General features: G+C 40.6%; 1 protein-coding gene across 11 annotated transcripts in view; it reads right to left on the bottom strand.

Moving 5' to 3' along the window:
* Positions 1–573: 573 nt before the first annotated feature.
* Tasp1 (taspase 1) overlaps positions 574–24,633 on the bottom strand; it is a 225,635-nt gene continuing 201,575 nt past the window's right edge. For all 11 annotated transcript variants that reach the window (XM_060383183.1, XM_060383190.1, XM_060383184.1 and 8 more), the window contains one exon: positions 574–1,551. In XM_060383183.1, coding sequence (XP_060239166.1) covers positions 1,459–1,551 — 93 coding nt within the window. In that variant the 3' untranslated portion in view covers positions 574–1,458. The remainder of the gene's footprint in view (positions 1,552–24,633) is intronic.

Genomic DNA, 24,633 nt, shown 5'->3' with positions numbered 1-24,633 from the left:
AACTCTCAAATCATTCATATTTACACCCTCTTCATTTTGGTTGTCTTTCCTTTATAATTTGGCCATACATCCATGTCAAGTATATAATTTCATCTGAGGCTTTATCAGTTACCGCCCGGAGCCATGATTATATGTTTCAGGGAAACTTCCTCCCCTTGAGCGAGTCTATCTTTAGTATCTTCTTGATAACTACTTCTTACATTTAAAAAAAATTAAAAGGAAAGTCTGGGTTTTCTTATGTGGCTCCAGAATCCCTAAATATAACATTTAGAGCAATTTATCAACCACCACACTGAGCTTTTGGCTGCCACTACAACTTTTTAAAGCAAAGGGTTCCTGCTCACTCCCTTTGTTATTTTTATCAAGTTGCAATGGAAAAATTGTAGGTGTTTCTATACTGAGACTTCAATCACTTTAGGTTCGCCTTCCATCTTGTTAGTGATAGCTATATCTCCATGAAGCAAGGCTAGCAAGACGGGCAATGGTATAATTCTGCAAGTTGTTTTCTGCAAAGAAAGTAAGACACAAGTTACCAGTCTAGGATTCAAAAGATCAGTCTGAGACTAGCAGCCATACACTATACGCAGTAATATGCTTCTTTTATTTTGTACCTTTATCTTAAAAATATATTTAAACATGAAACAAAGATAATATTGAATTTTCCCATAAACTTTGATTTCTTATTTACAGTGTTACATTGTAAATAACATTCCATTATACACAAATTAAAACTGTGCATTACTGAACACTCTCTTTACAGATTCTTTCATAATATAGTACACACGGCGCAAAGCTATACAATACTTAAGCTTCAAATACCTCAGGGAAGAAGTACAAACTTTATCAATAAGACCATTACTTTAAAAGGTTTTGACTTTGATTCTCTGCTAGACTGTTTCACGGAAACCGTTCTTTGTTCAAGAAAATATGCCCTGTGTGAGGGGTGAGAAAACAGTTTACGTTACCACACCATCCACCTAACCTGACACAATATCACTGATTACTGTTATTAAATGGACCACAATCAGGGTCAAGTCCTTTAAGCAAGCAGATCCACTCTTCAGCTCAGACACATTGTATCAACCATAGCTGGTACCTCTTTATGAAATAAAAGTTTTCCACAACTTTAGGTTTTACTTGTAAACAGTTAAAGCACACATTTTTTAAAGAAAAGATATTATCATTCTTGTTCATAGGTTACACTTGAGGAGATTCTATCCCATCAGGGAGAAGCAAGCACACACACTGGACACAGACACATACCCACACATGCTCCCAGTCACCCAGCAAAGACTCAGTGTCAACTAGCACTAAGCATAGCAGCACTTGTGTCCCAAGCAGTGCCCGAGGTTGCAATAAGAATTACACAACAAGGAAGATAAAACGCCCAACTTCAATTACATAGCCCAGAGGTAAGGTTCTGAGGGGCTTCTGACACACTTCCCATTCAGCCTTGAGTCAGTTCAGGGGGCTCTCCAGGCGGCAAACTCCACCTTCGATTGCAACCGACTGTCCGGCCACAGCACCAGGAGGGAGTCTTGAAATGTGAGTCTGCAGAGAGAGAGAAGGAGAGTGTCAGAGGCGCCTGCAGAGTCCCCAAGGCTGACTACTGTGAAGTCAGGAACACCAGGCCTTCACTTTGCTTCTGAGTGTCTGCTGGCTGTGATGGGCGTGACGTTCAGGAATGGCAGGCCCTGTTTGTTCAATGGCTCAGGATGTTCACTGGGTGTGTGCCACACACCAGCACAACTCCAGTTCGTAGGGATGCCGAGGTGACAAGACACCAACATCTCAACAGCACACAACAGTTTTGATTTTACAAGCATGGATTGATGACAACTGAACAGGGCACACGCCAGATGCTTAAAACAGCTCATCTGTATAATTTTGACCCTCAAAATTCTCAAAAAAAAAAAATAATAACAATAACAATAATGATTTTCAGTGTCATTTTTATTTTTTCCAGCAATTAAAGTAGCTTACAAAAACTTAATCAAAAGTAAATAAGGACATATAAAAAACAAAACCAGAAAACAGTGAAACTATATATAGTAAAGTGAAAACAGGCTTGCTGACAACACAAAATTGAGGCTATCTGTCCCAGCCTCATGGCTTTTGTGCTACATGGATTCCTTGTTGTCTAGACCATTTTGTGTGCTGTACAGGATCACAGTGTATCAACTGCTCAGGTGAGAACATCTATTCTTGGCACTATAGCTGGGTGGCATTTCTCCTGGGGACTGTTGTAACTAGGTCCCTGACTGAAAAGGCTAAGAGAAGACATCTGTGTGCCACATAGTAAGGATCTGTGGGCTGAGGGCTGTGCACCACTGAAAGGCAGATGGAACCCAAGAAAGACAGTAAACACTGATCCGCAGGGCCAGGAAAACTTAAGCAGGAATTCCTCTTTGGCGTGATCTGGCTGAATCCAGGGACAAATAAATGTCAGGAGTTTCTAGGAAGGGCAAAGGAGCAGCATAATCTTCAGCCACTCTCTAATTCTTTCTCAAAAATAAATGTTTCCTAAGGATGAAACCAAAGTGAATCCAAGGCCATAGGATGAGGTTGTTAGCTGAATCTTGTTAAGTTGGTCAAGCCTCGGACAGGGCTGATACTCTTCCATGAAACAAAAAACGAAGAACGCACTGATCTAGACTGAAAAGCAAGCTTGTTGGTTTGTAGTTTGAGGGTGGACATCCTACTCTGATTAAGTCCAACAAGAAGAGTTGGGATAAAATATCCTGGGAAGTTCTACAGAAAAAGGTTTCCTGTTGACCAAGATAAAGATCCTGAAGTAGAAGAGCAAATACCTTACTGTGGGCACTGTGAAATTTGATGTAATTCTAACCCTACGGCTCCAAAAAGCATACATGGCCAGTTCAGGCCCCCGAAATGCTACAACCCTTACCCAAAGTGAAGGACAGCAGAACACAGGGACAGCTGGGTTAAGCCACAAAGTGTCAAGAAAACTTAGGACAGTCAAAAGAGGGTGGGAGCAGAAAGCCCTGAAGCCAGTAACAGCACATGAGTAAACTGCTACAAACACACAGTTAAACTGTATCAGCTGAGCTACTTTACACAGCAGTGGGAGCTGCTGCATGTCTTATCGTTGTTCTATGAGAACTCATTTCCAAGGATCTTTTAGGGCAGTGTGTCTAAACCTCTCAGGCTCCCAACAGAGTATTTTCTACAATGAGTGTTGTCGCAGTTTGGGTTTCCACTTCTGTGAAGAGATACATGACCAAGGCAACTCTTATAATGGGAAACATTTAATTGCGGCTGGCTTACCTCTTCAGAGGTTTAGTCCACTATCATCATGGTAGAAAGCATGGCAGTGTGCAGGCAGATATGGTGCTGGAGGCACCCTGATGCGCAGGCAGCCAGGAAGAGAACAGATTCCACACTGGGCGAAGCCTGAGCATAGGAGACCCAGAACCTGCCTACACAGTGACAAACTTCCTCCAAGAAGGCCACACCCACTCCAACAAGGCCACCCTCCTAACAGTGCCACTAGCCATGGGCCACACACTCAAACACACGAGTCTGTGGGGGGGGCAAACCTATTCAAACCAGCACAAATGTGCCCCTCCCACCCCCAAAGCCTACATAAAAAGTGTGGTGGCACAAAACTGTAATCTTAGAGTCGGCAAGAAAAGTAGGCTACAAAACAAATGAACATACACATGTGTAAACCCTCCGTCCATTCTGCAGCAACTAAAAACATAAAACTTAACTAGGAACCAACAGGAGCTGTGCATGCACACAAGGAGGCCAGAAAGTGAGGCCAGGGTCTCCCTGCAGCTCTCGCAAGGCCGCCTTTTGTGAGGCAGGGACTTTCACTGAACCTGGAACTGACAGCCTGGGCAGACTATCTGGCCGACAGGCCCCAAGAGCCCTCTCTCTTCCCCCTCCCCAGAGCTGGGAGAAGCTGCAGCCATATTTTTACAGTGCTGAAGATTCAACTCAAATCCTCTTATTTATGTGGCAAGCACTCCGACGATGAAACCATTTCCCAGGCCCAGCAGAAAGCTTCCTATTGCACACCTTTAGGCACTATGTAAACTCGTGTGTCCTACAAGCACTGGACATTTCACAAGGAAAACCACAGCTGTTTGAACAGAGCAGTTCTGCTGTCACTGAGAGCTAACCCTAATGTAGCGGGCACGTGCATCAGGGTCGCCTTACCACACAGCCAGTGTTTGCCAGTGCCCTGCCTCTCTGGTGAAGAAGAGCGCCCCTCCTCCAGTCACCAGCCCAACCAAGCACCCCTCCTGCTTCTGTGCAGCCATCTGCCACTTCTCACCCAGCAACGCTTGATTTTGACTGGTTTCTCACTTTTACACATGTCTAACTGAAACCGAGTTGAAGGCAGTTGTGTTCTGAGTACCTCAGGATTCCCTACACTTACTCGAAAACCTGACAAAGAAGCACCTTTTGGTCACACTCACTGGGAACGGGAGTGGAAAACAACTTCCACAGCTGTTAATGTACACAGAGGATCTCAGGTGTGTGGACTGATGTGACTGAACAGGTTAGCTAAGAAGTCAATAATCAAGCTACTTTCCCCCACAGCAACAATTCTTTTTAGACTGAAAAAAAAAAAGAAAAAGAAAAAGAAAATATATGGACTAAATCTCTCCAGTTGGGAGAACAGTAAACACTGTTGAAAGCTGACTCTCTGGAACTCGAGATGCAAACAGCAGCCCTGCAATGGAGCCCAGTGACTCCACAGCTTTAGCGTCTTTTGCAGATGCTCTGAGCAGCGGACAGAGCCTTGCTGCTAAAAGCCTGAAGCACTATAATGTGTACATGAGTTAACTGACACACGCAGGGCTTTAGCTCCTTAAAAGTCCAAATACATTCAGCACTGAGAATCCAGAGTGATATCAAAAAATTAATTACTTGATGCCAAATCTAAAGTGAGCCTAAGCACGTCCCATCGCTCATCCATTTTTAAAAATCTTTTAAAAACACCTTGGTGCCTGTTCTCCTGTAGCTGCCAGGAAAGCTACAAACACATGATTTAATTTTAAAAGTCACAAAGCCTTTATTTAGTCATTATATTTTGATCCTCTGCCTCTCCACACACAACCATGTTTCTACTTTTAGACTTGAGATCCTCCATGGTAGTCACAGGGTGAAATTAAGTCATTACCCTACTGTGGTGGAGTTAGAAAACTTACCTAGGCAGACACAATAAAAATGATCCCTCAGAAATACTTCGCTCACTGGTCTTGCCATTCTGGGGTTTGGTCTTCTGGATGTTATGTAAATGAAATAACAATGATACTGAAGTTGTGGGCTCTCAATAAAAATGAAAGTACATACATTTCCTTAGATTGGTATCAAATACAGAAATGGTATCATCTGGCTTCATCCATCCCTTTTTTGCACAGTTGTCCTCTTCTGGACCTATCTGTTGCAGAGGGAACTAGAGGCATGAGCAACCAAAGTCATGGCCAAGTGGAGGCTGTATGTATGTATATCCGTTGGCCTGTTACTTTTGTAAAATTCCGATGACTTCAACAGCAGGAGAAACGTGAAAAACACTGAGAAGAACTTGCTTGCATGTGTGTTTTCCTTCTGGAAAGCAGGGCTCTAGCTCACTTTCTCATTACCACTTCCCTCTGCAGAGAAAGATACTCCCTTCCTCTACCATTTTGCCGTGTCTTGTTAAAGTGACTGTATTTTTAAACTGCTGCATCTGAGGACTTCTAGTTTTTCATGTAATGATAGTGCCACATAGGCTTTCACAGTATAACCTGGAATAATCTGTGTTCATAGAACGATGACTCACAGAAACACAAGCCTCTCTTCTGTGTTTTCCCTCTGTTCCTTGGGCAGTGTGGATTCGGTTTGAAGGGACTGTACTATGGGCTGAACACACTTTGCATCCTTAACATAGTCAACTTTTTACAATAATAAGTACTGACTGTGCCAGATGTGCACATCTGTACACCCAGCACTCGAGGAGGCGGAGGCAAGATGATCTCTGAGTTTGAGGCTAGCCTAGTCTACAAAGTGAGTTCAAGGACAGCCAAGGCTACATAGATTAAACCACGTCTTGAAAAGACAAAAAACAAACAACAACAATAACAAAAACCAAGCAACCAACCAAACAAACAAACCTAAAAACAACAACAACAACAATAAAAAACCACCCTGGTGCAGGGAGGGTGAGCCACGGCACACATGGAGGTCGGAGGCAGCTTCTCTACTCAGCCTCCTCCTCCATCTGAGCATGGGTTCTCAGGCTTGAACTCAGGTTACCAGTCTTGTGTGACAAGTGCCTGTACCTGTTAAGACATGTCTCCAGGCCCAACACAGTTAATCCACACTTGACCCAGGGACAGTACTCTCAGTATTCTTTTGTGGGCATAAACATGATAGACATTTAAAAAGCAACTGCAGTGAGCAGGGCTTGGGGAAGGAGCGTCTGGCTAGCTTCTGCTAGCATGCCTCTGTTGTGGGCTTTCCTTCTTCTCCCTGTCTCTTAATGAATTGAATCAAGAGACTACCGCCCTCACTGGTTTCCCAGAAGTCCCTGCCTGTCTCTTTCAAGAGCTGTCTTTCAAGGAGACACGACTTGTGAATAAGTATATTCTGAACATTCTTTGTGTGCGGTGTTAAACCTCGGAATGTAGTTAACTAAAAATAGTTTGGACATCAGCCCTCATCATGAAGGCAGATGTACTCTAGTAGCTGACAACTGCACATGAACCTTCTTACTATGGTCTAAAATGGTGTGCCTAGCTTACAGAATAAAGCCCATATCACAAGGGTGAAAGATGAAGGTATTCACTCATTGACACAGAACCTATGTAACAGACACTAAGCAATGGAAAATGAGGACTGAGTGATGATCTCTCCAACACTTAGTTCTTCTTATTTTATTTTGTCTGCATGTATGTCTACGTACCATGTACATGCCTGATGCCCACATAAGTCAGAAGAGGGGACTGAAGTTTTAGATGGCCATGAGCTGCCAGGAGAGTGCTGGGAATTGAAGTAGGGTTCTCTGGAAGAACAACCAGTGTTTGTAATCACTGGTTATCTCTCCAGCCTCAGAACCCAGGGTTTTAACACCATAAGACATTAAATAACTTCATTTGCCTTTTATTTATCCTGTTAATGAATATAAAATTCTATCATTGTCTTAAAGTAAAAGTAAAACATAAAAATAGGCCAGAGCAATCTGAAGACATTATTCCTAAGTTGAACTTAACAAATCAGAAACACCAACAAAATGAGGAATTGATGCCATGTGTTAGTCATTGCTGCATGTCCTCCCTACCTCATTTCCCACATGCAAAATATCCACAGCACAAAAGATATATTGGCAAATGTGGACAAAACAAAAAGAAAGCACTACAGTAAATTTCATTGTTAGCACTGAAACAAGGCTACAGAAAGGGTAAAACGTTCTATTGTTCTCACATATAAAACCATGTCCACAGACTCTTAAAGGAAGATGAAAATGCTGCCTGATGAGAACAGCATGCCGGCCCAGCCCCCATCTGCTCTGGCTTCTTCTCTTAACATGCCTGCTGACACCACACTTAGATTAGAGGCAACAAGCACAGGAATTCCCTCCTGGATTTCACTTGAAGGCCCTGTGAGGCATCCCACAAACTGTGGCAAACTCTACAGCAAGCTATTTCCCTGCCACTCACAAGGAGATTTATCATGAATACAGCCTTTGTTAAAGGTGATAAAAAAAAAAAAAAAGGAACTCTCCACCATTTAGCAAATATTTACTCTATACTCTTAATAGGGGACAGACCGATGAAGCACATTTGGCACCTTGCTCCAGGGCAATTTACCTTTATAGGATATAGAAACCAGCACCTTGTGAAATCTTACTAGAAATAAGAGATCCCTATAATTACATAATATTGTAGTATCCAGAGTGCTCTGAATCAGTGAACTCTCAAAATACCACTACTGGTAGAAAGATGTATACTATACCTTTTTTCCCCCAAGAAAAAAATAGAGAAATGAGCAAGACAGAATGATGTTGTGGTTTGCTTATGGTCAGAGGGGAAGTGGAAAAATTGAGTCATAAATGAATGTGTCTGGACTCCAAATTTAGGCCTTTTTACTCCCACAATGCCCTAGCCAAAGGGTTCTAAATCTAGCTCTGTTAGAGACACACCTTTCACTAAAGCAGCCTATCCCAAAAAGTTTTTCAGACTGCAATATTGCTTGTTTGAAGAGCTACTGCCACACATTTTAACTAAGCTTAGAGTGATTCTAAGACTCAGAGAACTAGGTATGAGCCACTGCTGACATTCAACATTCTATAGGTTAAAAAAAAAGTTTCTTCTTAAAAATTGACTCAACAATATTGAAACTCCTTTTTGATTCTGATATACATTAGAATATTCTTGTAAACGCTATTTAAAACAATTTTTAAATCCCATATATCTAAATCTGTATGTTTTACATCAGTATCTTTGAATCCATGTCCTAAATTATTAGCTTCATTAAGAACTCATGAAAACCACAATTCATTCTAGACGTTTGTTCCCCATTTTCCTTAGGAAGTAACACTCTAAAATCAATCTCCAGACCTGCCGCCACTGGCAGCATCAATATCTAATGTAGGCAGGAGGCCGGGCTCGTCAGTCTATCCTGGATTGCGGACTTGCACTGCCATAGAGGAACAAAGCTTCTCCTGCCTCAAGCAGGACAGACAGGAGACCATCAGTGGGGATACCGCACAGGCTATGTGGAGATTTACTCCTCATGGCATGTTAATGGCAAGGGCTAGAACCTTGAGCCCTTTTATAGTCCTTGTTCTGATTAATACTTGTATTACATTTATTTAGTGTGTGTGTGTGTGTGAGAGAGAGAGAGAGCACTCATGCATGTGACATGTGAATGTGCAGTTCAGAGGACAAGTTGCACAAGCTGATTCTCTCCTATTACCACATGAGTCCTTGGGAATCAAACTTATGTCATAAAGCTTAGTGGCAAGTGCTGAGCCATCTCACTGGCCCTTTGTTCTGATTTTTAAAACACTCTAATCCTTTCCCCCAAATATTTAAAGAGGAACAAAATTTAAAAGCAACATTAAAATTTAAAAATCAGCATATAGTGTAAATATTCCACAGAAGCACAGCTGGGCAGAAACAAATCGGGGTTGAGTGTTTATTGCACTGCTACATCGGTGAATCCTCAATATGGATGGACAGCCTCTCTGCAGTACCAGGACTCACTCAGGATCAGGACTGACAGCACCCTTCTGAGTTCATGTTGAACATTGCAATACAAATAATAATTCAGTCTAGTAGATGTCATCTAAGGGTCCTTAGACTAGTCCTTCCTCTATCCCTCAGCATGGACGGGGGTGAACTGAAATATCCCCAACAGCAGTGACCTCTCTTCTCTCTGAACCTCACTTTTCTCTGTTTTCTGGCACTGCCCACATCTCAGAGGTCTTTGCTAGCTCTTCATTTCCCAGTACATAAATGTGAATGGCCCAGGACTCAGGCTTCTTCCTTTCTGTCTGTAGTCATTCTCTTTGGTGCTCTTCCTCAGTTTTTCTTCTCCTTTTAAAGTATTTTAAGCTGAAATTCACAAAGGCAAACCTCTAGCTTAGTGACCTACAATAACTACGTGGTTCAAAGCATGAGCTTGGGAGCCCACAGACTGTGGTCTAGATCTTGGCTGCACCCCTCTGCACCTGACTCCTTAGTAAGGGACTTGATATCTCAGACGCAGCTCTTTGGCGAGGGTAACAGGAAGTATGCTAAGAGGAAAGCCCACCCTATGGATTAAGGTACAATTAATCCAACCCTTGCAGAGACACTGGAGATTCCTTTGGGGTTTACAGATGGGAGGATACAGCTCATCATTTTCACAGTGAAGGTAGCAACCAAATATCCCTTTTCAAAAACCTTTGTGGGGAGGTCTTGACATCCTGAGGATTTCTGTAGGTGAAATTTGTGATGCCAGTTATGGTCTTCTGTGTGGAAAGCTGACTTGTTGGATCCCAGCAGGTACTCCAAAGAAGGGAACATCAGGGAAAGTCCTCAAACTTACTACTTGGTTTTCTGTCCATCTTCTTAGCAAAAGTCCCGAAGAAAAACAATTAAAGCTTCCTCCCAGTCTGTCAAAGCTAGCTACTGCAACAAATCCCTAACAGTCTACATTAGCTAGCTCAATGTAAATAAACATGCATTTTTTGTCATCTTTGATGGTGAAACTAACAAATAATATTTTTCCCCAAATAAGGCTTTCTTAGTTAAAATATTACTTGTTAAATCTAGTAACTTGCTATACCAAAAGTCTTCACCCTCTAGAGTGAGGCTACCAAGCTGTCTGACCACGGACTTTTGCAAAGTTGTAGGAATTTGTGATGTTTTACTCAGAGTCTGGGGCTTATTACAATTTAACTATAAAAAATACTCTTACCAATGACTTTCCTTTTTGTCCTTAAGACATGAATCATAAATATTTTTAAAGGAGCAGTGTGGTTCTAATTTCAAATTTAATATTCATACGAACCATCAATGGAAGAAATTTGAGAACTACTATATTTTGTTTTCTTAAGAGAAATTTAAAAGTGATATTATTTATTTTTAAGTTAAGTAAAAGGTGTTTCAAAGCTCTCTGAGTATCCCCTAACAAAGTGTTAATATAATCTTCATCCTAATTGGAGTTTTATTCCATCAATACTGTACAGACAGTACAGTCCAAACATACACAGCCTAGTGATGACAGCTCGAGGGCATAAAGTAAACTGTGAGTACCTACCACTTATTACATCCAGCAGTATTTGAAAGGAATGTAAGCAAAGGGAAGAGCTCAACCATGTCCAAATGTCTCAATCTGTCCATATGAAAAGGCCCACTCTTCAATTTCTAGCATTGCCTTACAAGCGGCACATAAGAGTATTTAGTTATCATAAAGGAATGTTAATCACTAAAATTAACAGAATGGATAATCTTACTTGAGACTTCTAAAAGAGAAAGAAACATGTTTTCTTACAGCTCTACTAAAATTTCATAGGATGGAACCACCATCCTCTTTAAATGATCATGGACTAACATGCTGTTCTATGCACAGCCACATATATACAGGACGTAAGTACCTACACATGATGACTCTACAAGCACAACAAATATTCCCTGATAAAACATTTTACATTCTTCATGTTGTCAGTTGTTTCCTTTTTAAAAGTCCCCTTTTAGTGGTATGTATTCACTGTACATAGTGTTTGGTTTCTTTCTTTTTTTTTTTAAGATTTATTTATTATTCATACAACATTCTGCCAGCACAACAGATCTTACTGTAGATGGTTCTGAGCCAACATGTGGTTGCTGGGAATTGAACTCAAGACCTTCGGAAGAACAGCGAGTGTTCTTAACCTCTGAGCCATCTCTCCAGCCTGTGTTTGGTTTCTTAAAGTTAACTTCTTTCAAATATAACATGCACTTTGACTGTGCCCACACCATTCCAGTTCCTTCGCCTTGGTCCTTCCTCCTCCACCTCCCTCCTAGTCTCCTTCCTTCCTTCAGTTACAAACTGTATTTTTAAGTGGATAATACCAAAATTAAAAGGTGTTCCAGTCCATTTCTCTGCTTATCAGTCACCCCCTCCACCAGCCAGCACCAGAACTACAGTGGAGTCCAGCCGGAAGCTATCGCTGCCTGCCTATCTGACAATACTCCTGCACTCCGACCAGAAAGAGTTCTCTCTCGAGTCCTGCAGTACCAAAACACTCCAATTAGGTGCAGCAAGACTCTAAACCCCAGAGCTTGCTACCCAAGGACCACCAGCAGAGCCTGACGAACTCTCTTCAGACTTCTCAAGATCAGCATAGAGAATTCTTATATTCTAAGCCTACGGCAGGTTAATTCCTAGACTCGAAAGCTACACTTATTCCTGGGAGAGCTCAGAACGCTGCTCATACCCTATTCAAGACTGAGAACCACCCAAGCACCAGTCAGCGAGATCACAACCTGACATACTGGGGTAAGAGCAAATAAGAATCCAAACAACAACTTAGCAAGGGAAGACCACACAACAAACCAAAAGCCATGATCAGAACCTAACTCCAGGCACCAGTGTCCATCACCAAACTAAACAGGAATAACCACGACAGCGCCTCTCCTACAGAAGTTAGCATCCCACTGTGGTATTCTCTGAGAAATGCGAGTTAGCCAATGCAAAGGACAGGATTTTAAAAGAGCAATTACAACATGTTCCAGGAACTCAAAAAAAGGATATGAACAAATCTCTGAATGAAGATTATGAACATACAAAGAGTTCAATGAAATAATGAAAACAAGCCAAGATATGAAGGTAGAATTAAGTAATGAAATAAAATTTCTGAATACAAGACAAAATGAAATAAAACCTCCCCCCCCCCCGGGGGAACAATGAAGAGTAAAGTCTCCTGGTTAAATCAAGTAATACAGAGAATATCATGTCTCTTGGCCAGGATTCTGATGAATCTTAGTTTCAGAACCTTCCATTTTATTTACTTCCTGAGCCCTCCAGCAAGGGCAAACAGTTCAGAGCAAACAGTTACAGAATATTCCTTCATGTGGATAATAAAGTTAATCACTCGGAGGTATGCTTGTCTCATTTACTTGTTGTGGTTAACATGTCCTGTAGGAAAGTAGCAGATATTTATCCAAAATTTGAGTACTAGAAAGTAAAAAAGTTTTCAGTTGTGACAGTAAGTATGCAACTATGTAAAGGTAAAGAAATTAAGGTTTTCATTTTTTCATGCTGTTGTAACCAAAATATTGGTTTCTCTAAGTTCACGCAGTAGCCATGTACCTTTCACAGATGTAACATACACCAAGATGAAAATGGGGTTTATGTGAACAAGTGTTTCATATTCTAAGATTCATGCTCTTGCCAACACAGTGAATTCTCCTTTTGTGGTTATTGTACTTACTGCTTTAGAGAAATTTCAGATGGGTCATTTGGAGATTAGGCAAAAAATAAAATTAGTAATTAGGTAAAAAAAAATAAAACTAACAACTACATTTAGAAATTAACATGAAGAAGGGGAAAGTTCTTCTTGTATTTTATGTTCTGAATTTTACAATCTTCTTTTATCTGTCTGAAGCACTTCCTAAATAGAGCCAAAGGGACTTGGAAGCCTGAAGACCACGAGGAAAAACAAAAACAAAAACAAAAATCCTTTTTCTGTATTTTAAAATCTGAGCCAATTTAAAAAATACAGGCAAAGTCAATCCATAGTCCCCTTTCCTTGTAGTCTATAGGCACAGTTGACAATCCAGTCGTCTGGAGTGTTTTCTTAGTTCATAGCTTTGGATTGCACCTAGCCTACCATCCTGAGATGTCTTCAGTTGTTGGGCTCTATCAGGACTGCATCATTAAGCTACATTCAGGTCTGGCCTACCCTAAGTCCAACTTATAATTAGACAATTCTACATCTAAAGTGTGACAAAATAAACACAATTAGCACTCATACTGTTCAGTAAATTAATTTGCTAACTAATGACACCTGCCACTCTCATGGGACCAAAGGCTCTTTTTAGCAACTGGAAACATTCACTTAGCAGAGCCCATAGAGGCCTCTCCAGCTGTGCTCAGCAGAGCCCATGAGGACTGTGTGTTGTAGTCACCAAGAGAAAATTCATTCACAGCAAGTGAGAAAACTTTCCTGTACATTTCCTCAACATTACTTCATTAGGAGACTTTGGCAGGAAAACCAGGCGGATCTTTTGCTCTTACTTTGCTTAGATAGTACACATGCTGTGCTGTGCTGTGCTGTGCATCTGATGGTCAGAAGACAACTTGCAGACGTGTTTTTCTTCTTTCATCAGGTGGATGCCAGGAACTGAACTCATGTCATGGGGCTTGGTAGCAAGTACCTTTACCTGCTGGCTTTCAGAATCATTCATTAAAAAAGAAAACATCAACAACAAAAAGAAAAAAAAAAAAAAAAAGCAAGCCATGACACTGTCAATGTGCTCTTATGGTTGTCCAGAGCATCTAGAGAACACTCCATCACCAGTGTACTGGTCTCAACTACACTATGGGGTATGGGTATCTAGCCTTGTTGCTACAAGCATTTTTTTTCTCTCTTTCCTTGTTCTGAAGTCCCTGAATTTACCTGTTAGCTCATTTATATATACAAGCTAGTAATAGTTTAAAGGTCAACCTACTGTTTCCACCAGGGTAAAAATTCAAGTGTAACTAATGATCATCAAAGCAAGTGAAACCTCTGTCAACTGCTAACAATGCAGAAGCGACCCAGGAGCTGCAACATGTGATGGCTCTACACGATTCTCCACCATCTCCACCACGTGTACCACCATCACCACTCCAACCATCATAAGGAATGTCATATCTATTGTGCATGTTACACTTGAACTTTTTACCTACTTCTCAGAGTGCTAGCAAAGCACCACAAGTACACCCCCTTTAAAATAAGAGACAGAGAAGCAGGGTGTGGTGGCTATACTGTCCTTGATACGGGGAACTGTCATGTGTTGTCTACGACCACTGAGAAGCTGGCTCTGAAAGCAGGGTTGGGCCTCCTACTACAGATCCAAGCTTGCTCACTTTGAGAGTCCTCTAAAACCCTTGTTCTGAGTCACACTGGTCTCCTGTCTCTAGGAGGAAGAGAGAAATCAACAAACTGTTTATGATACTAAAAACACTGCCTTCTTGAGAATACCTAGAAGATCAACTGTCCCAACAGTGATTACTGCTGTTCATCTCATGATGCAAAAATGCACATATAGAAAAGGAAAAGCAGAGGCTCATGCAGAAGTCTGCTCTGTCTTGTTTGGTCTTTTGAGTAGAAATCCCAGTATTACATTATTTCAGGGTTTCCTCAGTTGGTTTCTACTGGATATTTGTGAATGCCCAATCTGACCATACTGTCTACCCTACTTGATCTTTTATCTGGAAGCCTTGCAGGTGGGGATGCTCTGTTACATTTCAGATTCACTTATTCAGGAGCTCCAGCTGACCAGTCTATTTGTGTTAGATGTTTGTAAGATTTAATAACGTTATCTTTTGACCTTTTATTTGCTTTCTCAATCGAGCTACCTCAGTCATCCCTGCTGGGTATTTTGAGTGCTCTGATTTGATGATGTTTTGTTATATGTTTGCAGTTTCTATCAGCTACTTACTATTTATCTGTTTATTTTGCTTATGAATTCAAAACCAAAAGCAGTACTCTCTAGAAAGTACAGAAAAGTGGCACACACGGACCAAGGAGACCAAAGCAAGATGATAATGAGATCTAAGCCAGCCACTTAGGCTATCTAGTGAGGCTCAGAATGGATGGATAGATAGATAGATAGATAGATAGATAGATAGATAGATAGATAGATAGATAGACAGACAGACAGATAAATAGAAAGAAGTTAGGGATCACGTTGGTAACCTGCCCTACATTATAAACATGGGCTCACATAGAAATCCAAGTCTAACTCAAGTGTCATTTTTCATATAGTATTTCTATTTATTCAGATTTTCAAAACACAGAGGTATAATTTACATGTCAAAAAATGCACAGATGGTAAGTAAAGGATTAAAAGACGTCTAATAGCTTGTATACCCATAAAACCAAAACATAAACAAAAACTTTATATGTGGAACATTTCTACTATCGTCCTAAAATTCCCTCAGGCCCCATGTTTTAGCATTTTAGATTTCTATCCTTGTCTAAACTTTGTCAGTATTTCATATAAGAGGAAAAACCCACCAAGCACCTTTTTTTGTGTCTAGCCTGGTTACACAGTGTAACGCTTCACCCCAATTTTACGATGTAGAAGAGAATTTATTTAGCTTTCTGAGGCTTTATGCTTGGCACAAGAAAGATTTACTCAAGTTTTGTAAACTCTATTTAGGACGATTTTATGAGGTCAGAGAAAATTAATGGCACCCAGGATTTATGAGGCTGGGTACCAGAGCTTGGTGGCAGAGGACCTGCCACGCATGTCTAAGGCTCTGCCCAGGCCCTACCACACAGGAAGGAAAAGATTTGTCTATGCAATCACTATCGATACTAAAGAATAAATAAAAAGGAACAAAACACAACGAACCCTCAAACAGAATAAACTATCATTTTAAATTCAGTTTCGTATTCTATATTCTTTGTGATCTTTAAATAAAATTTCTGAATGTAAGTTCCCTTGTCTCAATAGCAAAGTCATTTACTGTATTTTTATTTTTAACAGCAGGAAATACTTATATTAATTATATACTAAATAATCATGTTTTTAAAAGGTTAGAGAATTAAGAATACATGAGGTTATTATTTTATTGATTCTCATCCAATTTCAGAAAAACCATTTACGTAAGTCAAAACTTCTGCCTCAAAAATTCTTTCCATTCCTAAACAGGTTGAAACAAATAGTGGAAATCTATGTCAGTTTACTAGAAAATATATGTTTTAGTAGTTTTCTGTAAGTGAACAATGCCAGTTCCAGAAAACATACGTTACTGAGAAAAAACAAAACAAAAATAGTACGAAGCATCAGCTACCTCCTACCAGTTCTAAGACAGACACAGGCTAACCGCCACTGCACCACCGTCCGCAAGTGCTGTGGGGGACGGCTGCTGAAGACCCCTCACACTGGCTATGGGACACAGAGCAGTCAGTACCATCCTCCTCACAGCCTGCTTTCATTACCGCCCACGGAGCTGTGCAGACTGAGGGGGAGGAAAAGACAGGGACAGGTGATAAGGTGGAGAATGAAAAAGGACATGAAGTTGGGGAGGATCTAGGGAGCTGCGTGGGAACTAGAGAGGGAAGAGGTTTAGCTCTAATTTTATTTGATTGTACACATGTGTGATAAAGGCTCAAGGAAGAAAAAATTACTACAAAAACTGGATACTGGTAAAGCTTGAAAAAGTAAAGAGAAAACATTTAAAAATTTTAATCTATGATGAAACATTACAAAATTCATAAATAAGTTTGGAAGATGATGACCAAAGCATATGGTAGGAATACATGAATTATCTATAGTATTTTTCTCATTTTAGAAATAATATTTTGTTGTGGTATTGAATCTCCAAGTTCTCATTTGTTTTTTTGGGCAGTGTTTTAAAATTGTTTAAGGATTTAAGTATGGAGGCAGCCTACAGAATGGAAAGAAAGTCTTTACCAGTTATGTATCTGACAGAGGGTTGGTGTCTAGACTGTACTGACAGCTAAAAACAAAAACAAAACATCAAACAATCCAATTTTTAAAAATGGGCTATGAACCCAAGGAGTGGCCCTCAAAAGAAAAAAGAAGAAACATTTGAGGAAGATGTTTGAACATGTTCGGCATCCTCAGACTATATACACATAGCATACACACACATCTAAAACTGTTTCTACAATGTTGTCCTGTAACATGGGCACACAGCCGGCTATAGGTGACTCTTCCAGATTCCCCAAGCATCCAGCTTATTGCCAGCAGCCCCAGAACATTACAGGACCCCAACTGCTATCAACCAGGAGGCATCACTACTGACATGCTCCACAGAGGTAGACGGTGCTATCCAGGCTATAGGGGGAATAAAACCGGAAGTAATCTTGCCCCGCTGTGAACCCCAGGGGCAATGCCCTGGCCTGCTGTGCATGTTGTTGCAACAGTGGCAGCAATGTTATGGGAGTTATCCAGCACTCTGGTTAAACTGAAGGCCCAGTCCACAAGAAGTAACTCAGGTCTCCACTAATTCAACAGAGAATCTACGGCTTGGTATCCCTAACACCTACCTTATCCCAAAGACTAGCGTATCTCTCAATACTCATGGGAGAAACTTCTTTTTGCAATAAACAGTGGTGAATACAGAATCACAACTGGTCCGCACGCAGGGACTGAAAGACTGAAGAGTCTCATTCCCAAATGGATGTTATATTACACTGTCCCCTAAAGCGCAGGGATCACTGTGCAAGACAGAGGAGCAAAGACTGCAAGGGCCAGCAGTAGTACTGACTGTCTCAAAATAATGCTCCCCAAACACAACAGGGCACTTGTGTGGCTTTGGCCTCTTGTGGTTTATGGAAATGTTCACGTAAGAGCAAATGAGAATCCCAATAAAATTTTCATAAAATCGAACTGACGTCTTCTTAATATAATAGTTTGGTAATTCTCCGAGAATATCATATGTATATACAATGTACTTTGATAACATTTACCCCTAGTTTTTCATTCCCTGCTCCCAACCCTTTTTTTTTTTTTTTTTTTTTAAATAACCTATTGAGTCCAATTTGTGTTGACCAGATACAGTGGGTATGGAGCTGCCAGACCAAATTTTAAACTACATTATCACTTTCTTACTTTAAAAAGACAAAATAAAACAACAACAAAAACTATTAGAACTTTTGTTTCAGCTGCTTTAAATCTACAAATAAATTTGGAAAGAATGGTTAACATTATTTCATTTTCAATTCAAGAATACGATGTATTTCTCTATTTTATTTTATTTATTTATTTTACAATTTATTCTTTTTTATTAATCACACTTTATTCACTTTGTATCCTCCCTGTAGCTCTCCCCTTCTCCCCTCCCAATCCCACCTTCCCTCTCTCTTCCCTACCTGTGTCTCTCTCCCAGTCCACTGATAGGAAAGGTCCTCCTCCCCTTCCCTCTGATCCTACCCTATCAGGTCTCATCAGGAGTGGCTGCACTGTCTTCCTCTGTGGCCTAGTAAGGCTGCTCCCCACACAGGGGGAGGTCCCACCCTTCCTCTCTCAACTCCCCTATTCCTTTCCCCTAATCCACTGAAAGGGGGAGTTGTTCTTCTCCTCTGCCATCTGTCCATAGCTTATCAAGTCTCATCAAGACTGGCTGGATCCTCTTCCTCTGTGGCCTGGCAAAGCCGCATTGCCATAGGGAAGTGATCAAAGTGCAGACAATCTAGTTTAAGACAGGTAGAACCTGCTCCCTTTACTTGGAAACCCACATGGAGACTGAGCTGCCAACTGGCTATATCTGAGCAGGAGTCTAGGTCCTCTCCACGGTCCTTGGTGGAAGTATCAGTCTTTGCAAGACCCCCTGGGCCCAGATTTTTTGGTTCTGTTGCTCTCCTTGTGGAGCTCCTGTCCCCTCCAGGTCTTTCTATCTCCCCCTTCTTCCATAAGATTCCCTGTGCTCTGCCCAAAGTTTGGCTATGAGTCTCAGCATCTGCTTTGATCCCTTGTTGGGTAGAGTCTTTCAGAGGTCATCTATGGTAGGCTCTGGCCCGTTCACTCTCTTCCACCATTTCTGGTGTCTATACTGTTTGCCATTCTGAATAATATTTAAGATCCTCTCTAGGGTCCAAAGTGTTTAGCAGCTTTATTTGTAATAGCCAGCATCTAGAAACAACCCAGATGTCCATCAATTGAGGAATGGATACAGAAATTGTGGCAATTTACACATTGGAATACTATTCAGCTATTAAAAAGAAGGAAATCATGAAATTTGCAGGCAAATTGATGGAACTAGAAGAGATCATCCTGAGTGAGGTAACCGAGAACCATAAAGACACACATGGTATACACTCACTTATAAGCAGCTATTAGCCATTATAATATAGGATAAACATACTAAAAATCTACACACCTACAACATATTTCTCATTCAGATTCATCAGAGGTAGGTTTTATAGTTTTAACAGGACAGTTCTGGAACATTTGTTATTCATTCCAGATCATGTGAAAACACAGGTTTTAAGAATTGTTTCCCAACTTCTGTCTCTGATTTCTTTTTCTTCACTGTACACTGTACTGAGGGGGATTTCCAGGGAAATACAGAAGTAACGAGAGTGATGAAAGCGGACCTTCATTCTGTGTATTCCTAGCATTAAAAGGTGTTCCAAGGCTCACTGATTGTTAGGATTTTTACCTATAGGGTTTTGGCAGGTTCTCTTTTTCTTTCTTTCTTTTTTTCTTTAAATCCATGGAAGGTCTCCCAGTATCCGATATTTTGAGTGGGTTATAATGACTGCAAGCTGAACGGGTTGTGTGGTATCAGAATGAACATCTACTTCTCTCCCTTTATTTTGCAGTAATTACAGTGGCTGATATTTTGTGGCTTTATGGAAAGACACATACCCCATAAAGTGCACTATTTTAAATAAGTGTCCAGGCGGTGGTTTGCAGGGTACTCATAAAGCTGGACAACGCTAATCCTAGAACGTTTTCACACCCTTGAAAAGACGTCCCGTACCCTCTTCCCTCCGCTTGGCCCTCGAAACCACTGCTCTCTTCCATTTGCTTCTATATGTTTCCAATTCCAGACACTTAATGCAGACGAAAACATGCAATGTCGGGTCCTTTTCATCGGCTTCTTGGACCTCGCATCACGTTTCCAAGAGTCATCGGAGCTAACTGTTGCACAACTTCATGCTTTATGTGGTTTAAAAAGTTCCTTGCATGAATTCAACACACTTGCCTATCCATCAGCTGAGGGGCATCAAGCTGTCCCTACTGTTTGAATATGAATGCTGCTACTACAAACACCTTAATTTCCCTTCAGTGTACCTGGGAAGGGACCTGCCGGGAGTGTGGCAATTTTGTTACACTTTCTGAGAGCCTACCATGCTGCTTTTCCAAGAGGGGCAGAACACTTCTGCACTACTACCCACAGCATATGAAAGTCGCAATGGATGCCTGTCACTCTTCTTTTTATGAACATAATGTTGGATGGTAAATGCATGCGAGTCAACTGTGGTTTTGATTTGCAGTTCCCTAATGAATACTGACAGTAAGCACATTTCCATATACTTACTTGCAGGTTGTATATCTTCATTGGAGAAATGTTTATTTATATCTTATTAAGTTACAGAAATTAAAAAGGTATCCTGAACTGATACAAGCCCCTCATCTATGGCATTGATAGTAAACACGTTTTCCTAGTCTGTGGACTGTTTTTTCACTATTTTTTTTATAATACCTTCGCAGTAAAGGTTTTAATATTGATGATAATTTATTTTCTTTTTTATTGTGTGTGCTTATGGGGTCATATTCAAGAAATGTCTGCCTAATCCAAGGAAAATAATGACACAAGCAATGTCTGTCAAAACACGAACACAGTTTGACACACAGGGCAGAGGATATTACAAGTAAATATTTCCTAAGTAGCTAAAAGTTTAAAGCCAAAAAGGCCAGGTAATATTCCAGAAGACATCCTAACGTGAGGCTTATCAACAGTGACAAAGCCTCACTGCTCAGAGCTCCAGCCAGAAAACAAGAGAAGGCAGCAGGATGGAGGAGAGTAACCATCCACCCAACGTAGAACTGGTTATAAGCCAAGGCTAATACTTTCGAGCTATACAACTAAGCTAACAAACGATCGGATCTGGGTTATATTTAAGTGATATATTTGAGGCATTTTACCTTAAAATAACTTTAAAATTATAGAGTAGTTTATCATGAAACACCTCCCAAGGTTTACCTGTTGTAATCATTTTGTTCCATTTACTTGGTAATTTACCATCCACACATCTGTTCATGTAATACTTTTCTCAAAGACCAAGATTATATCTACAGGTCCCTACCTGCCCAGATACTTCTGTGTGAACTGACTAAAGATAAGGGTATTTCCAATTAACCACACCACACAAAACAATGTTAGTGAATTTAAGATAGGGGTATTTCCCTATTAACCACACGACAAAAAAACAATGTTAGTGAATTTAAAAACAACACAACTCTTTTTGCTACCCACATTTCCATTTTGGAAACTGACCTAAAATGAATTACAGCATTTTGGTCTTATATACAGAAGCCATTTTAAGGTGTGTTAAAACATTTACCAGTAACATATCTTTTGTAGTATTCAATCTGGAACACTTCCAAGGCCCTTTCATGGCATTTGACAGGTGTTTATAGTACCATCCCTCTTTACTTTCTTCCCAACATGCACATATTAGTCTGTGTCCCTGTCACTGAGTTCATGCCATCTACCTCCAGAGGCACACACTGACTTAATGGTTCCTCAACGGCGGCCCTAGTTCTGAACACACAGTTGCAGTGCTGCCTGTTTTCTCCATAGACAATTATTATTTTTCCCAAACTAATAATAAATCTTTAGAAAGATATTAAAACTATAAAACAGCCTATACTTCCTCAAGGATAAATTTTATAACAGTATTTAACTGTTGTTAGAAAAAGTAGCCTCTCTACATAAAAGAATCTAATTCATTAGGGTGAGAGTTATGTGCATGAGTCAATTCCATGCCAGGTTAAATATGTTTTATTGCACTAGACTATGTGCACGGAGTGTTTAAGAAAAGCTGCTCATTAAATGTCCAGTCACTACAAAAAATAGGCAACATGATTTTTAAACCCAACTAGTATCAATACTCTAATGTTTGTCTCATAAAAAGAATTTTATTTTATGTCAGAGAAGGGTGTTATTAATTAAATGAAATAACAATGTTCTTTATTTTTGTAAAAATAACCCACTTCCATGCAAATTATCTATGATTCTGACCACAACCATTAATTACTCCTTACTTTTCCTGGGCAGTGTAGCTTTGAAGAGAGCTTTAACTTGAATTAAGCACAGCCTTATGTAAAACATTCAAATGCCTCTAAATTCCGTGTTTGGTAACAGGAAAAAGGAAGGCAAGATTTGGAAAATGACTTTTCTTTAAAAACAGTTCTAAATAAAAATAAATGTGTGTTTAAAGCTGCTTCCTCCGTGTCATGGAGAGAAGACCTCCATTCATCAGGCCACCACCCAACAGTCTCTGGCAGAGGCCAAGCCATAGGCTGCCACTCTTAAAGGAATACCTATGCTGTTAAAGCTCCCCCAACACTCTGTTTTCTTTTGAGCCCAGAATCTCACATATAATTTCTGTCTCATTTGCAACACAGTAACCTCTATATTTATGACAAAAAAAACAGTTCTGTTGGGTTTTGTCTATGTTGTTTTGATGAATGAAATTGAGGAACGAAAATGTTGCTGTTTTATTGCTTTCTTTTATTTTTCTATAAAGCATTCATAGACAATGGTTCAAATTATAAAGGAAGACAGATGAAGTCTCTGAAAAAAAAAGAAAGGAAACAGTGAAAAGTCTGACTCATGAATGAGGCAAGAGGCGCAGTGCTACCGCCACATCGCCAGCTTGTTAGCACACAGTGCTGTGGAGGGTGTAGCCTTGTTCACTCAAATGCAGAGCTCTCTGCTTCACCAGCTGGCTTCAATCCAGACACCGCACTGTGATGTTATTTTAAGCATCTCCTGTCTCAAGTTTGTGCAAGCATGTCCACCATTTGTTGTCTACACTGCCAATAAAAACAACCAGCCAATGCTAAGCAATACAGAGAACAGGGTGGGAGACCTCCTGATCACTATAGAGGAGAAAGAACAGGAGGTGAGGATGGATCACGAGGGAGGACTGCGAAACATCAGGAGAAATGAACTGGGCTTCAGATATGATTAAAAGACAAGTGCAATTCAGAAAATCTGAATGGGAGGAGGCAATACTAGCTTGGAGGTTTAGGATGGAGCAATTATTGTGCAGCATTGTGCTCTAGACTAATTAAATAAATCCTAGACTCTCTGTGTGATTATTTGGGTATATAGCTGGCTAGGGATTAACTGCTGCTTTACTAAAAATATAAATCAATATTAAACATTAATAATCTTTTAACACCCACTAGAGAATTTATAAATCAATCATACACACACACACAGGGAGATGCACCAAGCAACACAACTGAAGGCCAAGCAGCTCTGCATCCAACTGAGGTTTCTAAACTTTCTTTATTATCTATTCTTCATGTTAAATGACGAGTCTCTTCCACAGAACACCAGAAGGGAAAACAGATACTTCTACTCAAGGGACTTGCACATCACCCTGTCTTTTCCTAACCCCCACTTCCCATAACTGGCCTCAGGGATGAAGCCTACCGCATCATGATCTTTGTTCCAGATCAATATGCAAATTGATCAATAATGCAAAGTGAATGCGAAGGCTTTTAAAATTAATTTATGTATGTATGTGTGTATTTATTATAGTTTATCCACTTTGTATCCCAACAGCAGTCCCCTCTGTCATCCTCTCCCAATCCCACCATCCCTCCTTCTCCCCTCCCCCAGTCCACTGACAGGGGAGGTCCTTTCATCTGACCCTGGTCTATAAGGTCTCATCAGGAGTGTCTGCATTGTCTTCCTCTGTGGCCTGGTAAGGCTGCTCCCTTCTCAGGGGGAGGTGATCAAAGAGCCAGCCCCTGAGTACATGTCAGAGACAGCCCCTGATCCCCTTACTAGACTACCCACTTGGACACTGAGTTGCCATGGGCTAAATCTGTGTAGGGGTTCTAGGTTATCTCCATGCATGGTCCTTGGTTGGAGTATCAGTCTAGGAAAGGCCCCTGGGCCCGGATTTTTTGATTCTGTTGTTCTCCTTGTGGAGCTCCTGTCCCCTCCAGGTCTTTCTAGTTCCTCCTTCTTTCATGTGAAGGCTTTAATGGCTGTAAGGAACTCTGGCTTATCAGATTGTGCTTCCTCTTTGGAAACTGCTGTCATACATGAGAGAAAGTTCTGAAAACCTCTGACTAGCCATTATAAAGCCTATGGTGCTCAATAGAGTGGCTACTAGTCACACATGCTACTAAAAAATTAGGTAAGGTTTAAAATTCAATTCTTCAGCTCTAGCAGCCATATTTCAAATACTCAATATCTTAGCAAGTCACTCTG

This window comes from Meriones unguiculatus, chromosome 4, assembly GCF_030254825.1.
Source record: "Meriones unguiculatus strain TT.TT164.6M chromosome 4, Bangor_MerUng_6.1, whole genome shotgun sequence".
NCBI lineage: Eukaryota > Metazoa > Chordata > Mammalia > Rodentia > Muridae > Meriones > Meriones unguiculatus.
The sequence above is the reverse complement of the archived record's forward strand: the minus strand, read 5'-3'. Positions and strand labels throughout refer to the sequence as shown.